The 25,983-nt window shown below is 44.7% G+C and overlaps 1 protein-coding gene across 2 annotated transcripts in view; it reads right to left on the bottom strand.

Moving 5' to 3' along the window:
• Nucleotides 1–25,983, bottom strand: part of OAZ2 (ornithine decarboxylase antizyme 2) — an 83,782-nt gene that overhangs the window by 32,099 nt on the left and 25,700 nt on the right. The window contains exons 2-3 of one of the 2 annotated variants that reach the window (XM_030187952.1): nt 17,012–17,162; nt 4,063–4,238 (exon numbers count right to left, since the gene is read on the bottom strand). In XM_030187952.1, the coding sequence (XP_030043812.1) occupies nt 4,063–4,238; nt 17,012–17,162 (327 nt within the window). The remainder of the gene's footprint in view (nt 1–4,062; nt 4,239–17,011; nt 17,163–25,983) is intronic. The other variant, XM_030187961.1, reaches the window with a different exon arrangement.

The following is a 25,983-nucleotide window of genomic DNA, read 5'->3' as shown; positions in this document are numbered from 1 at the left end:
CACTGCCTGACAGCTCAGCTGACAGACGCGGCGCAACGTCCTGCTCGGGGGCCTTCCCTCTGCCGTGCTGATTCAACTTCCTGTTTACGCAGGGCAGAACGCACACGGCAGAGGGAAGGTCCTGGAGCAGGTGGTCGGCTCCGCGTCTGTGATTTGATGTCAGGCAACGCCAGTAGCAAATTGCAAGCGCTGCCACGGGAGTGGGAGACGGAGACTGTGAGGTGGAGGATGTGACCACCTGTGCACCAGAGCCTTGTTTAGCAGTGCCCAGACAGACTGCTTTTAGATGTAACGGTACCAAAACAACTCAGCTACATTCCAGTAAGTCCACAGGCATTTCCACATTTTTATGGCAGGCTATTAAGTTTTATTTTTCATTTGAATCGTGATGGGGACCGGTGGTCATGCATGTTATGATTCCTGACACTTACTTAAAAGCTAGCTGTATTAATGCTATTTCCCGTAGTGTCTAGACTCTGCTGAGTGCATCTGGCCCTTAATGAAGTTAGCTGGCTTCTCCGTTTCTTTTTGAGCTGTTGAAGCCCAATTTCTTTCTCGCTTTTAAAATTTCCTATAATAGTTCAGGTCAGCCCCGTATCCTCGTCAAACTCTATCCGTGTGTGTGTGGGGTGGGGGGGGGGGGGGGGTAGTGCCCACCCATCCAACCTGTTGGCCCACCCAAAAATTGCCTTCTGGCTATGCCACTGCTTCAGGTATTATGGCTACTCCTAATAGCGCAGCAAGCAATTGTAAGGAGTAGCCTAGTGGTCATGGCAGTTGACTGATCAATTTGAAGCGGGGGAGTCGGAGAAACTAAACAAATTCTCTGTAACCTTGGAGGATGTAATGGGTCAGTTCAGCAAGCTGAAGAGTAGTAAATCACCGGGACCTGATGGTATTCATCCCAGAGTATTAATAGAACTAAAAAATGAACTTGCGGAGCTACTGTTAGAAATATGCAATCTGTCCCTAAAATCGAGTGTAGTACCGGAAGACTGGAGGGTAGCCAATGTTACTCCGATTTTTAAGAAGGGTTCCAGAGGAGATCCAGGAAATTATAGACCGGTGAGTCTGACGTCGGTGCCGGGCAAGATGGTGGAGGCTATTAAGAATAAAATTGCAGAGCATATACAAAAACATGGACTGATGAGACAAAGTCAGCACGGATTTAGTGAAGGGAAGTCTTGCCTCACCAATCTAATGCATTTTTTTGGGGGGGGTAAGCAAACATGTGGACAATGGGGAGCCGGTTGATATTGTATATCTGGATTTTCAGAAGGCGTTTGACAAAGTGCCGCACGAAAGACTCCTGAAGAAATTGCTGAGTCATGGAATCGGAGGTAGGGTATTATTATGGATTAAGAACTGGTTGAAAGATAGGAAGCAGAGAGTAGGATTGCGTGGCCAGTATTCTCAGTGGAGGAGGGTAGTTAGTGGGGTCCCGCAGGGGTCTGTGCTGGGTCCGTTGCTTTTTAATGTATTTATAAATGACCTAGAGATGGGAATAACTAGTGAGGTAATTAAATTCGCCGATGACACAAAATTATTCAGGGTCGTCAAGTCGCAGGAGGAATGTGAACGATTACAGGAGGACCTTGCGAGACTGGGAGAATGGGCGTGCAAGTGGCAGATGAAGTTCAATGTTGACAAGTGCAAAGTGATGCATGTGGGTAAGAGGAACCCGAATTATAGCTATGTCTTGCAAGGTTCCGCGTTAGGAGTTACGGATCAAGAAAGGGATCTGGGTGTCGTCGTCGATGATACGCTGAAACCTTCTGCTCAGTGTGCTGCTGCGGCTAGGAAAGCGAATAGAATGTTGGGTGTTATTAGGAAGGGTATGGAGTCCAGGTGTGCGGATGTTATAATGCCGTTGTATCGCTCCATGGTGCGACCGCACCTGGAGTATTGTGTTCAGTACTGGTCTCCGTATCTCAAAAAAGATATAGTAGAATTGGAAAAGGTACAGCGAAGGGCGACGAAAATGATAGTGGGGATGGGACGACTTTCCTATGAAGAGAGGCTGAGAAGGCTAGGGCTTTTCAGCTTGGAGAAGAGACGGCTGAGGGGAGATATGATAGAAGTGTATAAAATAATGAGTGGAATGGATCGGGTGGATGTGAAGCGACTGTTCACGCTATCCAAAAATACTAGGACTAGAGGGCATGAGTTGAAGCTACAGTGTGGTAAATTTAAAACGAATCGGAGAAAATTTTTCTTCACCCAACGTGTAATTAGACTCTGGAATTCGTTGCCGGAGAACGTGGTACGGGCGGTTAGCTTGACGGAGTTTAAAAAGGGGTTAGATAGATTCCTAAAGGACAAGTCCATAGACCGCTATTAAATGGACTTGGAAAAATTCCGCATTTTTAGGTATAACTTGTCTGGAATGTTTTTACGTTTGGGGAGCGTGCCAGGTGCCCTTGACCTGGATTGGCCACTGTCGGTGACAGGATGCTGGGCTAGATGGACCTTTGGTCTTTCCCAGTATGGCACTACTTATGTACTTATGTACTTATCATGTGGCTTTCTTTCAGCAGTGGCTTCTTTCTTGTCACCCTCCCAAACAGGGCATACGTGTTGATTAATCTTGAACAGACATTACCCCTGTTCTCAGCCTCGGACATCTGTAGTTATTTTCAAGTAAACTCAGGCCTTGGTGACCATCAACATTTTCTTTAACCAGGATGGCTTGATAAGGTAGTTTCTTTGCGATACAAAATTGTTTCAATTTTAAGAGTGGTGGACCTGACAGCGCCCTAAGGGATGTCACGCACCGATATTTTCTTATTGCTATCCCTCAATCTGTAGCTTTAAACAACTCTTTAAGTTCTATTGTTAGCTCCACATTTGGCATGTTCAGACCTGTATATCAAATTCAATACATACAATAGAAACAGCTTGATTCCTTAGCCAGCTCAAGTACAGAACTGAACAGAACACAGCTGGGCTCTATTTAACTTATGTGCTTTAAGGCAATTTAAATTTAGAGTTAATTTGTGTTTGCTATGACAAAGGGTATGAAAAGACTTTATGAAATTAAGATTTTGATTTCTGATTCTTAATTACTTTTTCGGTAGTTCTATAACTGTCACATTGAAAAGTGTAAGTGTATACTGGGCAGATGAGTGAAACACTCCTATTTAAAAATACATTAGAAAGCTGAAAGCCAAACTGTATAAGAGTGTGAAGATTTTTTACAATGCCCTGTATAAAAAAGGTTGTGCTTATTCAATTGATAAAGCTTTAAAATTTCAGATGCTAATGAAGGAAATGGGAGAGAAAAATCTATAAAAATCCAAGCAAAGCATGGCACCACAGCCCAAATCAGTTTGAGAATACCTTCAACCAGGGGCGTAGCCAGACTTCGGCGGGAGGGGGGGCGAGCCCGAGGTGAGGGGGCACATTTTAGCCCCCCCCCGGCGCCACTGACTCCCCCGGCGCCGCCACCACCACCTTGGACCCCCCCCCCCGGCGCCAACCCTTTCGACCCCCCCGCCTTTCCGCCACCACCAACCTTTGCTGGCGGGGGTCCCTGACCCCTGCCAGCTGAAGTCCTCCTCTCCAGCGCGGCTGCATTGCTGATCTGCAAGGCTTCTGTTTCTGTGAGTCTGACGTTGGATGTCAGACTCGCAGAAACAGAAGCCTTGCAGATCAGCAACGCGGCCGCGCCGGAGAAGAGGACTTCGTCTGGCGGGGGTTAGGGACCCCTGCCAGCAAAGGTACCTGACGGCGGTGGGGGGGCCCATGACCCAGTGGCCCCACATAGCTACGTCCCCGCCTTCAACCTGCTAAATTTCATTCTCATAGAATGCAGGGTTGAAACCTCATTTGTGTTACTGCTCACAAGTGTCAAAATTTGAGCTAATCAACTCCTTTGTTGTTTCTATCATTATGTGAATGTATTTTTCTGTGAAATCAGTATCCAGAAATGAGTAACCAGCCTAGAAAGGTAGGTCAAATGACAGTAAAAGTCATATGCATTGCTTATTGAACAACTACACCAGCATTCATTCTATACTATCCTTTAGTCCTCAAATCCTGAAGGTATAATAGCTAACGTACCCTTCTTTACTTCCATCAGCTAACAGACCATCAGGAATTTCTACAAAGAGGCTCTGATTGGACAGCACTGCCTCCCAGGAAGACACTTTCAAATCTGTAACCTTGTAGTGAAAGTGGATGTGATGAGGTTTCCCATCTTGCACTTGGAGATCCTGGGTAACAGTTAACTTCTCGTCCTTAATAATTTTAAAATATTAGAGAAAAGAAAAAGAAAATGGTTATAAACAGTAAAGCTCAAGGAACCCTTCTGAAATCATTACTAACACTATCATATAACAAGGAAGTGACTCCGTCCCCACACTATTGGAGAAAAACATCTTGAGTGATGAGAAGATGAATATAAAAGTTTTATTACAACACTGTCAAATTTTAATACACAACAGGCATAACGTAGAATAAGACCAAACATATAAATTGTGAGTGACCGTACTCGCCCGCAAATGCGCAGTAGAGACTTTCCCTCTCTGTCCCGCCCCCGCGTTAATACGTGATGACGGGGCGGGACAGAGAGGGAAACTTAGCGAACGGGAGGGAGGGAGGGAAACCGTCGAGGTCGCTACCGCTCCCCCCCCCCAAGCAGAGTCACTGCCGCCGCCCCCCCCCTCCACCCGCCCCGGGCCCTCTCTTCGCAATTCAACTTACAGCACCGAAAACGCAGCAGGCAGATCAGCTGAGCTGCCGTCGGCCTTCCTTCCCTGCCTCTGTCCCGCCCTTGCCGATGTTATGTCACACGAGGGTGGGACACAGGCAGAGAAGGAAGGCCAATGGCAGCTCAGCTGATCTGCCTGCTGCGGTTTCGGCGCTGTAAGTTGAATCGCGGAGAAGGCCCGGGCCGGCAACTCGGCGAGGAGGGTAGCTGGAAATCTCGCCCGTTTTAACAGGCATAATGGCTAGTTAAGAAATAAACCAAACATTATATCCTTTTGCTATACAAGGCAACTCAAATCAGACTGCACTACTGCTGAATCTTGGGTACCCAAAGGCAGTCCATCGAGAACCCCCAAGTTCTGAGCAGAGTATCATATGAGAGCTTACAGCCTTGATCAGGGGAACAGTAGACAAATACCCTATGCATCCCACTAAACTAGTCATCAAAATGACAAATTGCCGGAGGATACATGCCATTTCATACCAGTTTCCTAGCCCTCAATCTTATTCCTTGGCAGCATTTCATATTAATATAATTACACATACTGTCAGACTTTCAATTATTCTGGCCATGCCTACAGAGCAACTATTTTCTTCAAGTTTCTTGAGCTACACATGGCTAGACCCAGATCTTCTTTGTGCCATAAACTGGGAATAGCTTTGCAGGTGTAAGTTAAAATGAAAAATAAAAACCACCCCTTCTATCGTCTCTGGAATGAAATGATATACAAGAATAAATGAGAAGATTGAAACTATTTCTTGGATAGTCTTATCATATTTATTGTGAAATACAAAGCGCTCGGAAAGCAGATCAGGAACACACAACAGGCAAATCCATGTTTGGTCTCAATTATGGACGAACAGAAAAAAAAAACCCAGCACGAATTCCGAGGTGCAGCTTGCCTGCTAATAGAGCACATGCTAAAGACCTTCAGTGTTTTACAGCAGTTAAAAGGAAGGCTAACATGACAGACTGCCATCAGGTATAAAAAGCGCTAACATTACATATTAAGGTGAATAATCTAAAAGCTAAGCAAAAGGAAAAAGAGCATGCATGCTGCTTCTCAGTTGATTTTCTTTTCCAATCCAGGAACTACCATATAAAAAACTACAGCATCAGTACCAGCAGAACACAAATAAACCTAGATAAAAACAGACTTGATGATGCAACATCTATGTAACACCATTCACATAAATATGGTATTAAGAATGAAACCCACTGTACCAGAGAATTTTAATCCCAAAAAATAGTCTACTAGCAATATTTACATATACACAGTTGCATCAATTCTACAGACTAAAGTCCTCATTTACATGCAAGTATATACTCAAAAGAGTAAAGCATAGCAGATGAAGTGACTCATCAACTCTGCTCAGCAAGGTGTTAGGTACTTGTACAGAGCAGAGTTTAACCCTGTTATAACCTGAAACTATGCAGAACATTCTCATTGTTTGCTCCTCTCTGTCCTATTTTCTTGGAAAAGAATATCACTCAACTATTTCCTCCATACTCACAAACAAACTTTAAGAAATATTTAGTAGCACAGTCTTATGGAGGACAGCATTGCAGTCTATGCTGCCTCTCGGGAAGCTGCCTTGATTAGCCAGTCACTGAGGTAGGGGAAGACGTGTATGCCCCACGTGCACAGTGTTGCAGCTACCACTATTAGGGAAGGGAAGGGAAATGGGACTTGATATACCGCCTTTCTGTGGTATTTTGCAACTACATTCAAAGCGGTTTACATATATACAGGTACTTATTTTGTACCTGGGGCAATGGAGGGTTAAGTGACTTGGCCACAGTCACAAGGAGCTGCAGTGGGAATCGAACCCAGTTCCCCAGGATCAAAGTCCGCTGCATTAACCAATAGGCTACTGTGAAGACTTAAGGAGCCAAAGCTAAGACAAAATGGTAAGAACTTGTACTGATAATGTAGAGTTCCACAGCGGAAATGGAAGAACTTTCTGTGGGCAGGGAGAACAGGTATGTGAGTGTATGCCTCCTTCAGATCTAGACAGCAAAGCCAGTCATTGAGTTGGATCATGAGGAGAAGTGATCCCAGGGAGACCATGCAAAATTTTTCTTTGAGTAGGAATGTGTTTAAATCTCACAGGTTGAGAATTACTCCCCCCAACCTCCCCAACACACTATTTTTTGGTATGAGAAAGTACCTGGAGTAAAACCCTCGACCCATCTCTGGCAGAGGAACTGATTCTATTGCTTTCTGCCAAAGGAGGACAGAGAGCTGCTCCCGAAGTTTATCGTTTGGAAGACTGAAACGAGACTCTTGGTGGACGGTCACCAAACAAGATATCACCATAACAAGGGACACTTGCTAGACTCTCTTGGACAGAAGATTCGAGGTCAGATACTCTGAGCCAGAAATACAACAAAGGTTTGCCTTCCCAGATATTCACGACAATCTAGAAGTGGAGGACTGTGAGGTTTCTCGAGCTGAATGGAATGCAGGACCAGAGGCAGCATGGCTTCAATACAGGCAGATCATATCAGACAAATCTGATTTCTTCGACTGGGTGACCAAACAGTTGGACATGGGAGGGGCACTAGATGTGGTGTACTTAGATTTCAGCAAAGCCTTTGACACGGTTCCACACAGGCAACTCATAAATGAACTAAGTACCCTTGGTAAGGGACCTAGAGTAACTGACTGGGTTAAAAATTGGTTGAACGGAAGGAGACAGAAGTAGTGATAAATGGAGCTTGCTCTGAAGATAGGGATGTTATCAGTGGAGTACTGCAGGGATCAGTCCCAGGGCCAGCTCTTTTTTAACATCTTTGTGAGCGTTATTGTGGAAGGGCTGCCTGGTAAGGTTTGACTCTTTGCGGATAATACCAAACTCTGCAACAGGGTGGACACCCTGAAAGGTGTGGATGACATGAGGAAGGACCCAGTGAACCTTGAGGAATGGTCCAATATTTGGCAACTAAGATTTAATGCTAAAAAAGCATGGTAATGCACCTGGGTCACAAGAACCCAAGGGAATGGTACAATATAAGGGGTGAAGTGCTTTTGTGTAAAAAGGAAGAGCTGGACTTGGGGGTGATTGTGTCTGATGACCTTAAAGTTTCCAAACGGGTAGAAAAAGCAACGGTCATAGCCAGAAGAATGCTTAGGTGCAAAAGGAGAAACAAAAAGGCGACAGTGCCCTTGTAAAAGTCTCTGGTGTGGCCCCATTTAGAGTACTGTGAAATTCTGGAGACCACACCTATCTATGGAAGGATATAAAACAGGATGGAGTTGGTCCAGAGAGCGGCTACAAAATTGATAAGTGGTCTTGGACATAAAACTTGACAGGCTTATGAACTTCAACATGTATAAACTAGAAGACAAGAGAGAGAGGAGATATGATAGAGACGTATAAAAAATATCTCAGGGGCATTAATGTACTGGAAGTGAGTCTTTTTCAAATGAAGGAAAACTCTGGAATGAGGGGGCATATAATGAAATTAAGAGGAAATAGGATTATGAGGAATCTAAAAAAGTATTAGTACATGGAAAGGATGGTGGAAGCGTGGAATGGCCTCCCGGTGAAGGTCGTGGAGACAAGGACTGTGTCAGAATTTAAGAAAGCGTGAGACGAGCACGTGGGATCCTTTAGGAAAACAAGCAAACAGTTTGTGGTTACAGAGGATGGGCAGACTGGATGGTCCATTTTTATCTGCTGTCATGTTTCTGTAGGTTCCTGTGAAGCCTGAGGAACTCATCAGCCTTCCCACGGGGGAAGGAAGTCTGCAAAGGAGAGAGTACTCTGTATTAGAGATTAAGTAAATTATGGAATAAACTTGATAATCTAATATGTGATTAGTTAGCACAGAGGCCTGAAAAATTCTTCTGCCAAAAGAGTCAAATGTTCTAGCAGGAGCACAAGTTGTGAGTACATTTTAAAGCAGATTCCACAACTAAGGAATTGTGAAGTAACTGTATTTTTGTAATCAATTTCCTTTGGAGCAATTTCAACTGTCAATGGAGTCTCCCAGTTTTTGAGCAGAGTATTTTCATAATTGTATGAACTGGGACAGCGATTCCCTCTTTAGGAGGAGAGTCATAATAGAACCTCAAAGAATTCTAAACGAGATTCCTCCTCTGTCTTCAATTTGAAAGGTAAAGTAACTGATACAAAAATACAGGGGGTCTGAAAAAACAGTTTCCATTGGAGCAACTTCTGCTGTCAATGCAGTCTCCCAGTTTTTGATCAGAGTATTTTTCATAATTGTATGAAGGGGGACAGCAATTCCCTCTTTAGGAGGGGAGTCATAATAGAACCTCAGCGTTCTAAATGAGGTTCCTCCTCCGTCTTCAATTTGAAAGGTATGGTTTGGGCAATCTCATAGAAGGCCAGGAAAGGATATAAAATGAATAAATGATAAATGAATGATATACTTTCTGGACGAACATTACATCTTTCAGGATGCTGAGAAGGATCAGATGGAATACCATAGGACTTCTCAGCTGAGTGGTCCTGCTCTGTCTCCCAGGAGAGGTCCGAGTATGACTCTTCAAAAGTACTGGCCCTGGGAAGTACATGGAAGAGAGCGTTGACTAGAACATTGGCTGTGCATCAAATTGCATCGAGGAAGATGAGTCTATGATGCTGTTCCTCTGCCGATGTTGACACATTCATTGATCAGGTTCGTGGTGCCCCGAAGGTCGACGCCGAGCTGGTGTGCGGGACCCTCTCCTGTGTCTCTCTGATGTAATTACAGGCTTGGCCGAGGCTGGCACAAGCACCCTGTTAGCCTGAATAGACTGCGTATGCAGTAGGCCCGAGAGTTCCTCTTGAGTATAGCCCGTATTTCCTTCTGTACAGTAGGCGTCTGTACTGGTTGAGAAAGTAGTGTAGACGCAGCATGAGCTATAGCCTGTGCAGGCTCTCAATAAGTAATTAGTTGGAGAGAAGGACAGCGTTCACTGCGGTATGGACACTTTCTGTGCACTCAAGACATCAATGCAGGGCAAATGCTTGCTGAGTGCCTGGAGCGAGAACCGATGGCAATGCTTCTTAGCTTTTTCATGCTGCAGGTCTCTCAATGTATGCAGCACCAAAGAGGACGGTAAAGTTTAGTCTACATGATAATTTCTTTCCATTAGTCCCAACAGATCAATCCAGAGACTTGTGGGTTATATCCCTCTGCCAGCAGGTGGAGACAGAGAACTTCAGAGGTTTGCTATATGTAGTTCCATGCAGCAGCCTAAACCTCAGTATTGTTGATAAAGCAGTGGAAACACCTGAAAACCAAAAGAATAGTCCTCTCCTGCCTCTATAAAACCTATGCAGGCCTTTCAACCGCTCCCACGAAGGTAAAAAGAAAGAGCTGGCTTTGAAAGCAAAGTGGCCTGTTGGCTCAGGGAGGCATATCCTCAGCTTACCTGGCCATGGGCAAGTTGCCTCCATTGCAGCTGAAAGCACATTCTACTAGGGCACAGGCGACTTCCTCTGTGGCCGAAGTTATAGCCACCAAAAAGACTGCCTTCAGCGTGAGATCCTTCACCGACAAGGTGTCCAAAGGCTCAAAAGGTGGTCTCTGCAGAGCGCACAGCATGAGGATTTATTTATTGCATTTGTATCCCACATTTTCCCACCTATTTGCAGGCTCAATGTATCTTACATTATGCCGTAATGGCAATCGTCATTTCCGGAATGAGAAATACAGAGTGGTAGTGCGTTAAAGTTCATAAGTGATAGAGTAAATTAAGCAATCAGGTATAGAGAGTTCATTACCGGAATGAGAAATAAAGTGGTATTGCATTAAAGTTCAATAGTGACAAAGTATTTAAGCAGTCAAGTATAGAGTTCGGTTTTGTTCAGTTCTGGTATAAATTTTGTTTGTCTGGTATTTAGGATGGATCATTGTGGTAAGCCTTTTTGAACAGGTTGGTTTTTAGTGATTTTTGGAAGTTTGTTAGGTCGTGCATTGCTTTTATGACGTTTGGTAGTGCATTCCATAGTTGCATGCTTATGTAGGAGAAGCTGGATGCATATGTTGATTTATATTTTAGTCCTTTGCAGCTGGGGTAGTGGAGATTCAGGAATGTGCGTGCTGATCTTTTTGTGTTCTTGGTTGGTAAATCTATAAGGTCTGACATGTAGAACGGGGCCTTGCCGTGAATGATTTTATGAACCAGGGTGCAAATTTTGAACGCAATACGTTCTTTAAGTGGGAGCCAGTGTAGTTTTTCTCTTAGGAGTTTGGCGCTTTCGTATTTCGTTTTTCCAAATACGAGTCTGGCTGCTGTGTTTTGGGCAGTTTGGAGTTTCTTTATGATTTGTTCCTTGCATCCAGCACAGATGGCATTGCAGTAATCTAGGTGGCTTAACACCATTGATTGTACCAGGCTGCGGAATATTTCCCTTGGGAAGAAAGGTTTTACTCTTTTGAGTTTCCACATTGAATGGAACATTTTCTTTGTTGTATTTTTCGCATGGCTTTCTGGTGTGAGATTTTGGTCAATTGTAACTCCGAGAATTTTCAGGCTATCTGAAACAGGGAGGGTGTAGTCTGGGGTGTTTATAGTGGTGGGTTTGTTCGTGTTATATTGTGATGATAGGAGGAGACACTGTGCTTTTTCTGCGTTGAGTTTTAGTTGAAATGCATCCGCCCATGAGTTCATGATTTGGAGGCTGTGTTTATTTCATTTGTGATTTCATGTTTGAACGGGATGTAGATCGTGACATCGTCTGCGTAGATGTAAGGATTAAGGCCTTGGTTGGACAGCAATTTGGCTAGAGGTGTCATCATTAGGTTGAAAAGGGTTGGCAAAAGCGGTGATCCCTGGGGTACTCCACATTCTGGTTTCCATGGTAATGATGTATTTGAATTTGATATCACTTGGTATGTTCTTACGGTAAGGAAGCCTTTGATCCAATACGCTTCCTCCAATCCCGAAGTATTCAAGGATGTTTAATAGTATTTTGTGGTTTACTATGTCGAACGCGCTGGACATGTCAAATTGTAGGAGGAGTACACTATTGCCAGTTGCAATTGTTTGTTTGAATTTGGTTAGGAGAGTGATTAGTACTGTTTCAGTGCTGTGGTTGGATCAAAATCCTGACTGTGATTCATGTAGTATTGAGAATTTGTTTAGGTAGTCGGTGAGCTGCTTGGTTACCATACTTTCCATTAGTCTGACTGCCAGAGGGATGGATGCTACCAGGCGGTAGTTGGTTATGTCATTTGCTTTTTTCTTTGAATCTTTAGGTATTGGGGTGAGTAGCATGTTTCCTTTATCCTTAGGGAAGAGACCATGTTGTAACATGTAGTTTAGGTGTGACATGAGGTCTGTTATGAAGCATCGAGGGGGTGGATTTATTAGGTTGTTGGGACATATGTCCAGTTTGCAGTGGGTAAGAAATTTGATGCGCTGTCGGGGTGCAAGAGTACACCAATTTGCATAAGATAAGTGCTGTGTGCATAGTTATAAGAATGGCTATGTTAATTGAAATATGAAGATGTCAGAAGCAGATAGAAGTGTTTAAATATTGAATGGATTAGGAGGTGGGGCATGAGTCTATGATTAATAAAAGAACACGAGCACGTGATTCACCCTAGAGTGAAATGAAAACAGCCGTGTCAGTTATATGAGACTCTACCTCACTGAGAACTATATAGCCAACTCGTTAAACACACTGTTAGCAGTTTTATCCTAGAAATAAGCAGTGGAGTTTTCCCCAAGTCCATCTTAATAATACCTTATGGACTTTTCTTTTAGGAAGCTATCCAAACCTTTTTAAACCCTACTAAGCTAACTGCTTTTACTACATTTTCTGGCAAAGAATACTAGAGTTTAATTACACGTTGAGTGAAGAAATATTTTCTCTGTTTTAAATTTACTACTTTGTAGCTTCATTGCATGTCCCTAGACCAAGTATTTTTGGAAGAATAAACAAGCGATTCGCATTCTCCCGTTCCACTCCACTCAATTTATGGACCTCTATCATATCTCCCCTCAGCCATGTGTGCTAGAAAGTTCCTTTATCAGTTGTCTATACTTGTTATATCTTCTGAACTCTGATGCAAACACTATGATGAGCAGTAGCAGTACATTTGACACCCCAAAACCATACGCCATACACTTTGGCTTAGTGATGAAGCTCATTACTGTTATGGTGTGTGCAGAACTTATTCAGTTGCACATGAGGGAAAAGTCTCAACTGCTATGGCTATGTTTGCACATGAATGTTCATTGTATAGCACATAGAAAAAGTCATCATAGACTTGAAAAAACCCTCTAGTATATACTCAAAAAATATTTTTTTAATTTTTTAATCAATCTGTGTGTAGGTCTAATTAGACTTGAAACTCTGTGATCATATCAAAATAATATCAGAAAAATGACGATAACAAAAATAACATCACTTAGCTTATCACGAATCATGGAATGATGTCGTTCTAATAAGGCGGTGGATCCAAAAAAATATATATTATGAATGCATTGGTTCCTACGGTCCCGTTTCGTAAATCTTCATCAGGGAACCCGCTAATTCATGGAACCCCCGCACCTAAATCGCTGTCAATCAATCAGAACGAAAGAAGGTATAACTAAACACGGACAAATCCATTGAAACAAATAGTGAGATCACAATTATCATAATCCCTTAAAAGCAACATCATGTCGTTTTACCTATATTTGCAATGCAATTCCCACGAAACTCGTGTCTTCTAGAAAGAATTGTTGGCGTCCTCACCTGACTTCAGTATGAAATTAAAGAAAACTTTACCCAATCAATGACTGGAGCGTCATATGACGCAAAGATCGCTTTGACCAATCATCGACTGCCACATCAGTAATCAATTTAAATTTAAAGGGCCATAGACTGACCTCTGTTGTCACAATCCAACACTGAAACAACATTCTCTTTCAAAGAAAAAACATTCTCTTTCCAAGAAAAGTATAATCCCAATCTGATGTATTTATAGGAATGCTCCCCATTGTATGGTTGAATTCAAACCACTAGGTTCCAAAGTCTGTAATCTGTGGATCCATCTTTGTTCTGCCTGAAGTAACAGTTTGCTTCGATCTCCACCTCTGATGTGTGCCACCACATGATCTATCACTGTGCATTGAAAATGTTCGAAATTGTGCTTGAACTCTTTGCAGTGAGAGACTAAAGGGGCTCCACATTTTAAAGAATTAATACAGGACTTATGTTCACTCAATCTCGTTTTTAAACTTCTGTCTGTCTTGCCGATATATAGTTTTTCACACGGACATTTGAGAAAATAAATCACGTAATCGGTCTTGCATGTAGTCAAATGTCTGAATTTATATGTTTTAACCGTCTATTGGATTGCAGAAACTGTCATTTTCAATCATAATATTACAGAAAGAACAGGATCCACATTTGGTGTGAGAACCTGTAACGGTGTTTTTTCTGACCACAATATCTGCTGGACATAAAAGTTCCCTTAAATTGCGTTCTCTTGAAAAAGCTATCTGTAATTCAGAATTGTTGAATAAAGGATGTTGTTGTACAATATCCCAATTTTTTCTAATTAAATTAGCCACCTCTTCCCCACCCTTCTGATATTTTACAACAAAAGTGTGTTTGCGATTTTTATCTTCAATGCCTGATCTGTTGTTATTGGAAAGTAATAAAGATCTGTTGTTGAATTTCGCTCTTGTGTATGATTTCTTAAGTACATGCACTGGATAGCCTCTTTGATGTAATGAATGGGCTAATACTTTTGCCTGTTGTTTGAAAAGACTATCATCTGAACAAATTCTTTTGTATCTCAAAAACTGTGAAAAAGGTAAGCTGTCCTTTAAAGTTCTAGGATGACAGCTATTGTATTGCAACATAGTATTTTTATCCGTGGATTTTTTAATTTAATTAGAAAAAATTGGGATATTGTACAACAACATCCTTTATTCAACAATTCTGAATTACAGATAGCTTTTTCAAGAGAACGCAATTTAAGGGAACTTTTATGTCCAGCAGATATTGTGGTCAGAAAAAACACCGTTACAGGTTCTCACACCAAATGTGGATCCTGTTCTTTCTGTAATATTATGATTGAAAATGACAGTTTCTGCAATCCAATAGACGGTAAAACATATAAATTCAGACATTTGACTACATGCAAGACCGATTACGTGATTTATTTTCTCAAATGTCCATGTGAAAAACTATATATCGGCAAGACAGACAGAAGTTTAAAAACGAGATTGAGTGAACATAAGTCCTGTATTAATTCTTTAAAATGTGGAGCCCCTTTAGTCTCTCACTGCAAAGAGTTCAAGCACAATTTCGAACATTTTCAATGCACAGTGATAGATCATGTGGTGGCACACATCAGAGGTGGAGATCGAAGCAAACTGTTACTTCAGGCAGAACAAAGATGGATCCACAGATTACAGACTTTGGAACCTAGTGGTTTGAATTCAACCATACAATGGGGAGCATTCCTATAAATACATCAGATTGGGATTATACTTTTTCTTGGAAAGAGAATGTTTTTTCTTTGAAAGAGAATGTTGTTTCAGTGTTGGATTGTGACAACAGAGGTCAGTCTATGGCCCTTTAAATTTAAATTGATTACTGATGTGGCAGTCGATGATTGGTCAAAGCGATCTTTGCGTCATATGACGCTCCAGTCATTGATTGGGTAAAGTTTTCTTTAATTTCATACTGAAGTCAGGTGAGGACGCCAACAATTCTTTCTAGAAGACACGAGTTTCGTGGGAATTGCATTGCAAATATAGGTAAAACGACATGATGTTGCTTTTAAGGGATTATGATAATGTGATCTCACTATTTGTTTCAATGGATTTGTCCGTGTTTAGTTATACCTTCTTTCGTTCTGATTGATTGACAGCGATTTAGGTGCGGGGTTCCATGAATTAGCGGGTTCCCTGATGAAGATTTACGAAACGGGACCGTAGGAACCAATGCATTCATAATATATATTTTTTTGGATCCACCGCCTAATTAGAACGACATCATTCCATGATTCGTGATAAGCTAAGTGATGTTATTTTTGTTATCGTCATTTTTCTGATATTATTTTGATATGATCACAGAGTTTCAAGTCTAATTAGACCTACACACAGATTGATTAAAAATTAAAAAAATATTTTTGAGTATATACTAGAGGGTTTTTCAAGTCTATGATGACTTTTTCTATGTGCTATACAATGAACATTCATGTGCAAACATAGCCATAGCAGTTGAGACTTTTCCCTCATGTGCAACTGAATATCTGCTTTACAGCCATTTAGATTATCTAGTATAGTTAGCAGAGAATCTGTTAGGTATTTTGATATTTTGATGTGTGCAGAACTTACCCATTTGGAGATACTGCCCTGGAAGAAAATCCAATGTTTGCCTAACAATCTTTTCTTTCCAGGATTCCAGATAAACACAGTTCCACGATTTGTTTTAAAATGTGCCATTACCCTTTCAAGTTCTATTTCCATAGATTTGCCAACTCCCATGTTAGATGTATGTCTTAGTTGACTGGCTTGTTTCTATTTCTGTGGAGACATACTATCTCCTCAAAGCTTTTTGGAACCTCCCCCATTTGAAAAGGCAAGCATAACAGACAAAAAAAAGCTTGAGCTCTTGATATCCCAGGATGCACTCCAGCAGGTCCAATGGACTCATCTACTCATTTGAACAAGTACTTCCAGAACTTCCTTGGGGGTAGGGTCTCCAAATGGGTTATTTTTGTGCATACTATAACCAGTAATAAACCTCACTCCTAAGCCAAAGTATATGGAGTATGACCTCCGTATCAAAAATTTACTAGTAAAGCCTCTCTGTATGTTTGTAGGCCATTTGAAGCCATTTAAGCCACTTGTTTGCTATATGTACATCACTTCCCCCTTCTGTAAATGAGTAACAGGACTTGCTCAAAAGGATTAGCTGGCCTCCCTCCTCAGTAAGTCCACATTTGCTCTTTGAGTTAACCCCCCACCCCCATCAAAAAAATGGAGGTAGTGGGGGGGGGGGGGGGGGGGGAGTAGTCTCTATATATCCAAATAAAATTAAACCCATTTATTGATTATTCTATCTTCTCTCCTTGTCTCTTCTTTTCCTCATAATCCTAATCTTTTTTTCCATTTTGTGAACGTTAGTCTCTTTGCCCTTACCATTCCTGCTTCATTAGAAAGACGTTAGTTTATTTTATCTCTTCCCTCTATATTATTTGTCTTACATGGGTTTGTTGCCCTCTTAAATTTTCTCTTTTATTGCTGCCTACTGTTCTGTCTACCAGTCATATTCTCGATTCTGAAAAGATTATATACATGGACTTAGTTATTATTAGCTATAAGCTTACCTTGTATATCACAGCTGGGAGAGCAGGATCCCTGCTGTCCCCTCGCCCACCGGGGATCTTCAACAGTGGGTGAGGGGCATCAGGAGCACCACAGAGGCCCTGGAACATGTGCGTACAGCACTGGACACAATTACTCAAAGGTAAAATACTACTGCAAAAAAAACAAACAAGACAATACAGACAGATTAAAGATACTTAAGGGTCTCCTACAGAAAGGAGAAAAAACATTAAAAAATTTTACAAAACCATTTTCTTAGAAATTCACGGTTTTATAGCCTGAATTTTAAAGACCTTCTATAGCAAAAAATTGTAAAGTAAAATGTTAACAGTTTGCTGTCAACCACACTGCTTCACAGTAGAATCAAGAGTAGGAAATTGAGTTGAAGAAAGGGAAGAGACAGGTACCACAGATTTTAAATGTAATAACAAAGAAATCAAACATGCACAATCCTGGTCCTCAAATATTTCAGATAAATACCCATGATGAATTATGTACATGTCCCACTGGTACAGCTGCAAATTCCTTTGGTCAAGTGCTCTCCAGGACACCAATGTCCACTGTGAGAGTCATGCCCAAACCTGCAGCCACGCTCACCTCTCCAGCCACCACCTCTACTTGCAATTATATGCAATAACTCTTGGGGTTCTGCTACAAGGAGTCAAGGCTCTCACAGAGCTTCAGTGCCATGATGTTAACACTCAAAGTAGCATCTTGATTGGTAACCACAGATGGTGAAGGGATGGATACTTCATCTTGTACAATCTCTGCTAACATTCTCTGAAGTTCTCTGCCAATATTGATCATGCAGTGTTTTCCCAGGGTGTACAGGGCTAAGTAAAATTAGGGAGTTGAAACTGGAAGCAAATCCCTTTGTTCTGTAGTTGAGGTGGCATGAATACCTACTACAAAAAACTCAAACAAGTGGCAGCAAACGACAGCAACAACTGAGGCACAATCAAGAGGCTGACAGACATGCAGGCAGGCAAACTGGCAGTTGGGAGGCAATGAAAGGAAAACCAGAGGAATCAGTACACTGAATCTAATAGATGAGATGAGAGAATATGACAAATTACAATTGCAGAAGAAGATACTGGAAGGATGGAGGTAGCTGTAGGTGATATTTGTCAAAGATAACTAGGTCTGACTGTCATGGCACTAAGTAGGCAGGCAAAGAGAGCAGCAATTGTATGAATGACCAGTTGAAGATCGTGATTCATCCAGTGCACTGAATCAACATTTCAGTAAGAAACTTGAGAGAAAAAAAAAGGGGAAAATGTGGAAGAGAGGGCATTGGTGGCTGCTCTAAAGACTTGCTCCTGCTGGAAAGCAGCTCGGGCATTGATGGCTGCTCTAAAGACTTGCTTCTGCTGGAAGGCAGCTCAAGGAAACAACTTTAGCTCAGTGGAACAGCATGTGCTTTGCATGCAGGTAATCCACGTTCAGTCCCCTGCACAAGTCTCTACCCAAGAAGGGTAGAGAAAAAAGCCTGTCTGGTCCCTGGGGAAACGCTGTTAGCCAGTGTTTTCTTTACTCATTTCTGTCTTCTCACCCCTGACTGAGTAGCTCGAATTCAGGAGAAGAGAGAGAACAGACTGCCCTTGCACACACTGCATTCTTGCATGCCCTCTTTTCACTATGGGGCTGATGCAATATGGTTATTTTCCTTCCAAATTTCCCCAAGCTAATCTTACTCCTGATGTAGTAAGAATTTAATGTGGAAAAATCTGGAATAAAACCATTGTAATAAAGGGTAGCGAGATAGGCACACAAAACTGCCAAATCAGAAATTCTGTGTTTAACCTCCCCCCTCCCCCCCCCAAACCCTGCACTTTTTTTTGGCTTTCCTTGTAATGCTGAATCCCAGGAATGGAGTAAACTGTATTCTAGCATGGAAGCAAAAGGTGATCTGAAGTGCAGCGTTTCAGCTCTAGATTACCCAGACTAAAGATCTTCAGTAGCCCAAGTGGGCCCTAGACATACCCATTGATTCAGGAAATCTAGACTGCCCCAATTTGATTGACTGCACTTTCCTGTCCTTTAGATTGTAAGCTCCTTCGAGCAGGGACTGTCCTCTGTGTTAAATTGTACAGCACTGCGTAACCCTGGTAGCGCTTTATAAATGTTAAGTAGTAGTAGTAGCAATACTCCAGCCTCCCAACCCACCCTCCCCTTTCCACCCAGCGTCTGACCATTCTCTCTCCCTCCCCTTTCCACCCAGCATCTGACCCTTCTCTCTCCCTCCCCTTTCCACCCAGCGTCTGACCCTTCTCCCTCCCTCCCCTTTCCATCCAGCATCTGACCCTTCTCCCTCCATCCCCTTTCCATCCAGCATCTGACACTTCTCTCTCCCCCCTTTCCATCCAGTCTCTCTCCTCCTTTTCTCCCTCCTCCATCCAGCATCTGCCCCCTCTCTCCTCACTTCCATCCACTCAGGCCCCTCTCAGCAGCAGCAGCAGTAGTGGTGGCCGTGGCAGGAGGGTATTGGGTGGGAGTGGGGAGAGGGGCAGGCATCCAGGCCCAAATGGTCAGTTCTCCCCTGGCCTGTTAAATGTATTGGATATTTCCCCTATTCGGTCAGAAGATGGTGCATATTTATGCTTAAAGGGGAACAACTTGTTTTTTGCTTAAAACAAGCAGGAAGCAAGCAGCTGTATATGTTTAAAACTTGTTGACTGGGCTCTGATTGGCCTGGAATTTGACATTTCCCAGTAGTGCTGACTGTTGCTTCAGTCTTAGACTGGAAGAAGAAAAAGACAGATCTTTTTGCAAAGGCTCTATGAACAATTATATGTCCTGATCTTTCCAGGTACGGTTTAGGAAGTATGCAAATGTTTTAGTTAGTTTTCTAATTGATCCATATTTCAGTTACCTGTTGCCAATTGCACATTTTTGTCCATTGTTCCAAGTTCTGGGAATAAACACAATTGTTTGTTCATTCTGCTTGTCTGGACTGATAAAAGAATCCTGGTGGTTTGTGTGTTGGTTCTGCGAGTGCTTTCTGGGACCACTGGGAGTGTGGCCCCAGTAACCTAGAAGTTACTGGGGATAATTTGGGAGCGGGAGACTCGCTCAGAGGTGGTTGTCATGCAGTCAGTGAAAAGAGGGTGCTAGTGTAGAACACAAGCGACAAGTGCAGGCGGACCTGAGCTGTGCTGGGGGATAGATTCTCCGAGTGGCCGCAGGGTAAACCCAGGCGGGTGGCTAGCTGTTTCGTGACACCATCAAACTCAAGAATGACAGCAGCACAGTTATACAAAATGTTTGCAAATCATCCTGCTTGAACTTACTTCAGGCAAATTAAAGTTCCTTGCTTTTTTTTTTTTTTTTTGGGGGGGGGGGGGGGGGGGGGGAGGAATATCAACTGCAGAATGCATATCTCAGCCAAGTCAACACAACCTCCATTCACACAGACATTAGGGCCTGCTTTGGTCTCCAGCAAGCAATTATCACATGTGTTTCAATCAGCTTATTACCTTTTTTGGGAACACAGAGGCTGATGTAGTTGTCCTTGTGTTAGACCCCTGTGCTAAAGCTCACTGTAAGTTTTCCTAACACAAGCTTAATGCCTTTGCACCCACATGCTGTAAGCAAATATCATTCGAAATTACTGCTGTGTTAACGTATACTATCCAAACAGCACACATTGCCACAGAAATATACAGCCTTTGCTGCACAGTGAGCACAATATTTCCCTTCCTATCAGTGTGTGAGCAGGGACTTGCTCATGCATGGACAGGTAGGAAGACAAAAGCTGTACTCCTGTCCCCTACTCCTACTCAAACAAATGCTCTCTTCAATCTTGATCTCATCCTTCCAAATGCTCCGAGTACCTCCCTCCTCTAACTCTCTGTACCTCCCTGACCCCCACAAGTATCCCATGCCCTCTACCTTCCTTCAGAAAAAAAAAAAAAGGATTGGGGACCCAAAAAATTCCCTCCCTACATATTTCCAGCATTGAGAGGCAGGAGTGATGGCCACTCTCTCCTGCCTCACTGCCAGCATCTTCAAAAATAGTGGACATTACAGTCCCATATGGTGCATTCTGCAATGTCCTGCTCGGGGTTTGGCACCCCCCATTTTCAATTTGGCAGTAGAAGTGAGTGGGCATCACTCCTGTCTCCCACGTTGGAGGTACTGGAGGGGGGGGGGGGGGGGAACACTGGGACCCATTGGGCTGCCATGATCTTGGGTCATCTGAGGTGAAGTGCCCTTTTGCTCCTGTGTTACATCTTTATGCTAGTCCTGAGATGCAGTGGTTAAGAGTAAAATCTGCAATTCTAGCACAGTTACTTAACATTTATTTTTCTGCACACATCTCAGTAATAGCTCAAGGTGAGGTTACATTAAATCAAAGCAATATGCAGTACCAAATCAAAATCTTAGAAAAGGAAAGGAATTACAAGTCACAGGAAAGATAGCGAGAAAAGAATGCTATGAGAGGAGAGAGAGGAGAATAGAAAGGATGCTGCCCAAACGTTCATCTACCATTCTATGTAGCTCTGAAAAGCCTGACGTGTTTTTAGGGCTGATCTAAACTTTAAATACAAGGGCTCTGCTCAAAGAACCAACATAAGAGTTCCATAGTAAAGGAGCCTAGATTCAATCTATAGCACCAGATTTCGGCTTGCTCCCAAGATGAATGCACCGTCAATAATTTGGTGCTGACAACCAATTATTGACATTCATTGGCACCAATTGGATTTGCATGCTATAACACTTGGTGCCTAAATCCCATAGCGTGCATGGACGTGTCAGGGGCATTGCAAAAAGTTACATGTGTTGTTACTAAATAATGGATCAGCACACCTAACCTGGGCGCCAGTATTTACACCAGGTTTCTGCAGACATTAAGTCTGGTGGCTCTAAGATACTGTGTGGGAATTGGCACCCTTTACAGAACTGAGCTTATATCTTTTCCAGCACCCATTTCTGAGCATCATTTCATAGAATCGGGCCCATAGTGTCTTGTAGTGTCAAGGCGCGAGCAAGAGACTGATGGGATACAAAGACAATGCTCTGGTGCAGACAGAAGGGCTCCTGAAGGGACATAAGGAATTATCAGTGAAAACAATTTTGCATTAAAAAAAAAAAAGTTAAAAGAAATGCTAAAAAACAAAAACAAAACAAAAAGAACAACAACTTCCATATCATCAAGCTGATCAATCCATAGACTGGTGGGTTGTGTCCATCTACCAGCAGGTGGAGATAGAGAGCAAACTTTGCCTCCCTATATGTGGTCATGTGCTGCCGGAAAACTCCTCAGTAGTTCTCTATCTCAGCAGGTGGTGGTCACACACAGCAGCAGCTCTGGCTAGGCCTCCAAGCCTAATTTTTAGGTTTTGTTGAGTGCCTGGGTTGAGGGCTCTTCTTGAGCAAGTGCAAACCTGGTGGCGCCAGGTCCCTCCTTTTCTCCCCCCTCCCGCTGGCTCCGTTAAAAAAAAAAAAAAAAATTTTTGAACGTCCTTAAAGGCGTTTATTTCGACGTTTATTTAAACGTTTATTGCAGCTACTCACTGGGACACCAGGTCGTTACAGCTCGGAGCGGAAAGCAGGTAATTTTACCTTTTTATAGCGGGCAGGGGTTCCCCGATTCATCTCCACGTGGCCTATGGCGTCGGAGGGCGAGGGCGCAAAGTGTCGCTCCCCTGATCGCTTGGGAGCTTCTAGAGGGGATGCGGGGGGTCTTAAAGTCTGATTCGCCCTTGTTGGGTGACAGTTTCGTGACCGATGATGGTCCCGGTCCTTCCTCCGGTGTGGCGGTTTTTCCCGCCATAAACGCCCATCCCCCCGCTGCTCGCCTCCGCCATCTTGGCCGGCCACGCGGCTCGGACTGCTTCTTCTTGGGCCGCCCTTGAGGTGGGAAACATTAATGCCATGAACGCCCCTTAATTTGGGCGACGGCACAAAAGCGGCTAAAGTTAAGCGCCGTTTCCTTCCCGCGCGGCTCCTTCGCGGAGTGTCGCGCCGGACGCCATCTTGGATGCGCAGCATGTCTCTCCCCCGCTCTTGCGAGCGCCGGTTGAGGGTGCGTCTAGGGCTGTAGCCCAGGCTGCGGAAGTGCACAGTCTGGGGGGTTTCTCCCCCGAGTTTGTTTTGCTGCTGCATCAGGCCTTCCTTATGCAAAACGCTGCCCTGCTCCCGTCATCTGGTAAAGAGGTTGAGGCCCCCGGAGGTAACGCTCCTCGGGTTGATTCCCAGGCCTTGGAGGACTTTGTCTCCTCCGATGTAGATGAGGGCAGCGTATCTGAGTTCTCCAACGGTCCTTTGCGGATTCCTTGGAGGAGACGGATCCCCGCTCGGATGGAGCGGATGACCCCTCTGCAGCGCGGCTCTTTAGCTCACAAGGATTTGCCCAACCTGTTAGTGCAGGCCATGGGCACTTTTGAAGATTTCCTCTCCGGAGGACGTCTCTCCTCAGCCCCTGTTGGCTCTGCCATTATGCTGGGGACGAAGCGCCCGCCTAGAACCTTCCACGTGCATGATGCCATGCACACCTTAATTTCGGCTCAATGGGATGTCCCCGAAGCGAGCCTTAAAGTGGCTAGGGCTATGTCCCGCCTCTATCCTTTGCCTGAAAGTGAACGTGAGGCCTATCTGTGGCCTACCGTGGATTCTTTAATCACTGCGGTGACTAAGAAAACGGCGTTTGCCGGTGGAAGGTGGCACGGCCCTAAAGGACACCCAAGACAGAAGATTGGAGGCGGCCTTAAGGTCGTCCTTTGAGGCGGCTTGCTTTAAGTTTGCAGGCCTCAGTTTGCGGTTCCTATGTGGCCAGGGCGTGCCTGACTATGGTGCAGCGGGCTTCCCCCCTCGGATCATTCCTTGAGGGCTGATTGGCCGGCCCTGGAATCGGGCTTGGCCTATTTGGCAGACTTGCTGTATGATGTCTTGAGGGCCTCAGCTAAAGGCATGGCTCAGACATCTCTGCGAGGCGGTGGCTTTGGCTGAAGCATTGGTCTGCTGACCACACCTCTAAATCCCCGCCTAGCTAAATTGCCTTTTAAAGGCAAGCTGCTCTTTGGGGTCGAGCTGGACAAAATCGTGACCCGATCTCGGCACGTCTAAGGGCAAGAAGTTACCAGAGGTCAGGGCTCGGGCTAGTACTCGTCCCGGTACCTCCAGAGGACGGTTTCAGGAAGCCCGTCGGTACCGCCCGGGCAGGTCGGGCTCTTCTGCCTCCTCTTCCTTCAAGAGAAACTTCTCCCCCAAGCAGCATTCCTTTCGCAGAGACCGCCGTCCCAGAGGTGCTCCCTCCGGTCCTCCCCCAGGGTCTCGTACCCAATGACGGGGCCTTGGTCCACCCCCCAGTGCAGACTGGAGGGCGGCTGTCCTCGTTTCTGGGCGAGTGGACCACAATAACTTCAGACGCTTGGGTGCTGGAAGTCATCAAAGACGGCTACAAGCTAGAGTTCTGCCGACCCTTAAGAGGACGGGTTTGTACTCTCTCCTGCAAGTCTCCGGTCCAAGCTGTGGCAGTGCAGCAGACCTTGGACAATCTGATCGCCTGGGTGCGGTCGTTCCGGTGCCAGAAAATCAGCTTGGCACGGGACGTTACTCCTATTTACTTTGTGGTACCAAAGAAAGGAGGTTCTGTACGGCCTATCCTCGACCTCAAAGGGTGTCAATCGGCCTTGAAAGTTCGGCACTTCGCATGAAGACTCTCCGCTCTGTTATAGCGGCAGTGAAGGCAGGGGAGTACACTGGCATCCTTGGACATCAAGGAAGCGTACTTGCATATTCCATCTGGCCTCCCCATCAACGCTTTCTGCTGGTTTTGCAGTCCTGGGCCGACGCTTCCAGTTCAGAGCCCTCCCGTTCGGGTTGGCTACTGCTCCGCGGACCTTCTCCAAAGTAATGGTGGTCATCGCGGCCATTCTGAGGAAGGAAGGAGTACAAGTCCATCCTTTCTGGACGACTGTGATCCGAGCCCCCTCTTATGCAGAGTGCGGCAAAGCTGTGAACCGGGTGGTTGCTCTTTTGAGCTCCCTGGGGTGGATCATCAACTGGGAGAAAAGCCAGCTGCGCCCAACTCAGTCCCTGGAGTATCTGGGAGTTCGATTCGACACCCAAGTGGGCAGAGTGTTCCTGCCAGACAATCGATTGTCAAGCTTCAGCTCAGGTGGACCAGTTCCTAGTAGCCTCTCCTCTTCGGGCTTGGGACTATGTGCAGCTGTTGGGCTCTATGACGGCCACGATGGAAGTAGTGCCCTGGGCCAGGGCTCATATGAGACCACTACAACTCTCTCTGCTGCAGCGCTGGACTCCGATGTCGGAGGATTATGCTGTGCGGCCTTCCCTTGGACCCAGCAGTGCGCAAGGCGCTGAGCTGGTGGACGCAGACAGACAAGTTGTCTGCAGGAATGCCTCTGGTGACCCCGGAGTGGATTGTCGTCACGACGGACGCCTCTTTGTCGGGCTGGGGAGCCCATGCTGGGAAGACAGCGCAGGGGCTCTTGTCTCCTGCAGAGGCAAGTGGTCTATCAACCTCTGGAACTCAGAGCCATTCGGTTGGGCGCTTTGGGGTTCATCCCGGTACTGGCGTTGAAGCCTGTACGGTCCTGTCGGACAATGCCACGGCTGTGGCCTATGTCACCGCCAGGGAAGTACCAGAAGCGCCCCTCTTAGCCAAGGAGGCCATGAATTATGCCAGTGGGCGGAAAGCGAACCTGGAACAGCTGTCAGCGGCCCACATTGCCGAGTCATGAATGTCAAGGCGGACTTTCTCAGTCGCCATACCTTGAGCCCGGAGAGTGGCAGCTATCTGTCAGGCGTTCTTGGACATCACGAAGAGCTGGGGCCTGCCGAGCCTAGATCTGGATGGCGGTCATCGGCCAATTGCCGCGCTTTCAGCAGAGGGACGGGACCCTCGATCCCTGGGGAGTAGATGCTCTTCTCAAAAGTGGCAGACACAAGAGCTTCTCTATGTGTTCCCAGCCCTGGCCCATGTTGGGAGCAGGGTGATAGACGGGTG

This window comes from Microcaecilia unicolor, chromosome 1 (genome assembly GCF_901765095.1).
Source record: "Microcaecilia unicolor chromosome 1, aMicUni1.1, whole genome shotgun sequence".
Classification (NCBI taxonomy): Eukaryota; Metazoa; Chordata; class Amphibia; order Gymnophiona; family Siphonopidae; genus Microcaecilia; species Microcaecilia unicolor.
Note: the sequence above shows the minus strand (reverse complement) of the source record. Positions and strands in the feature narration are given on the sequence as shown.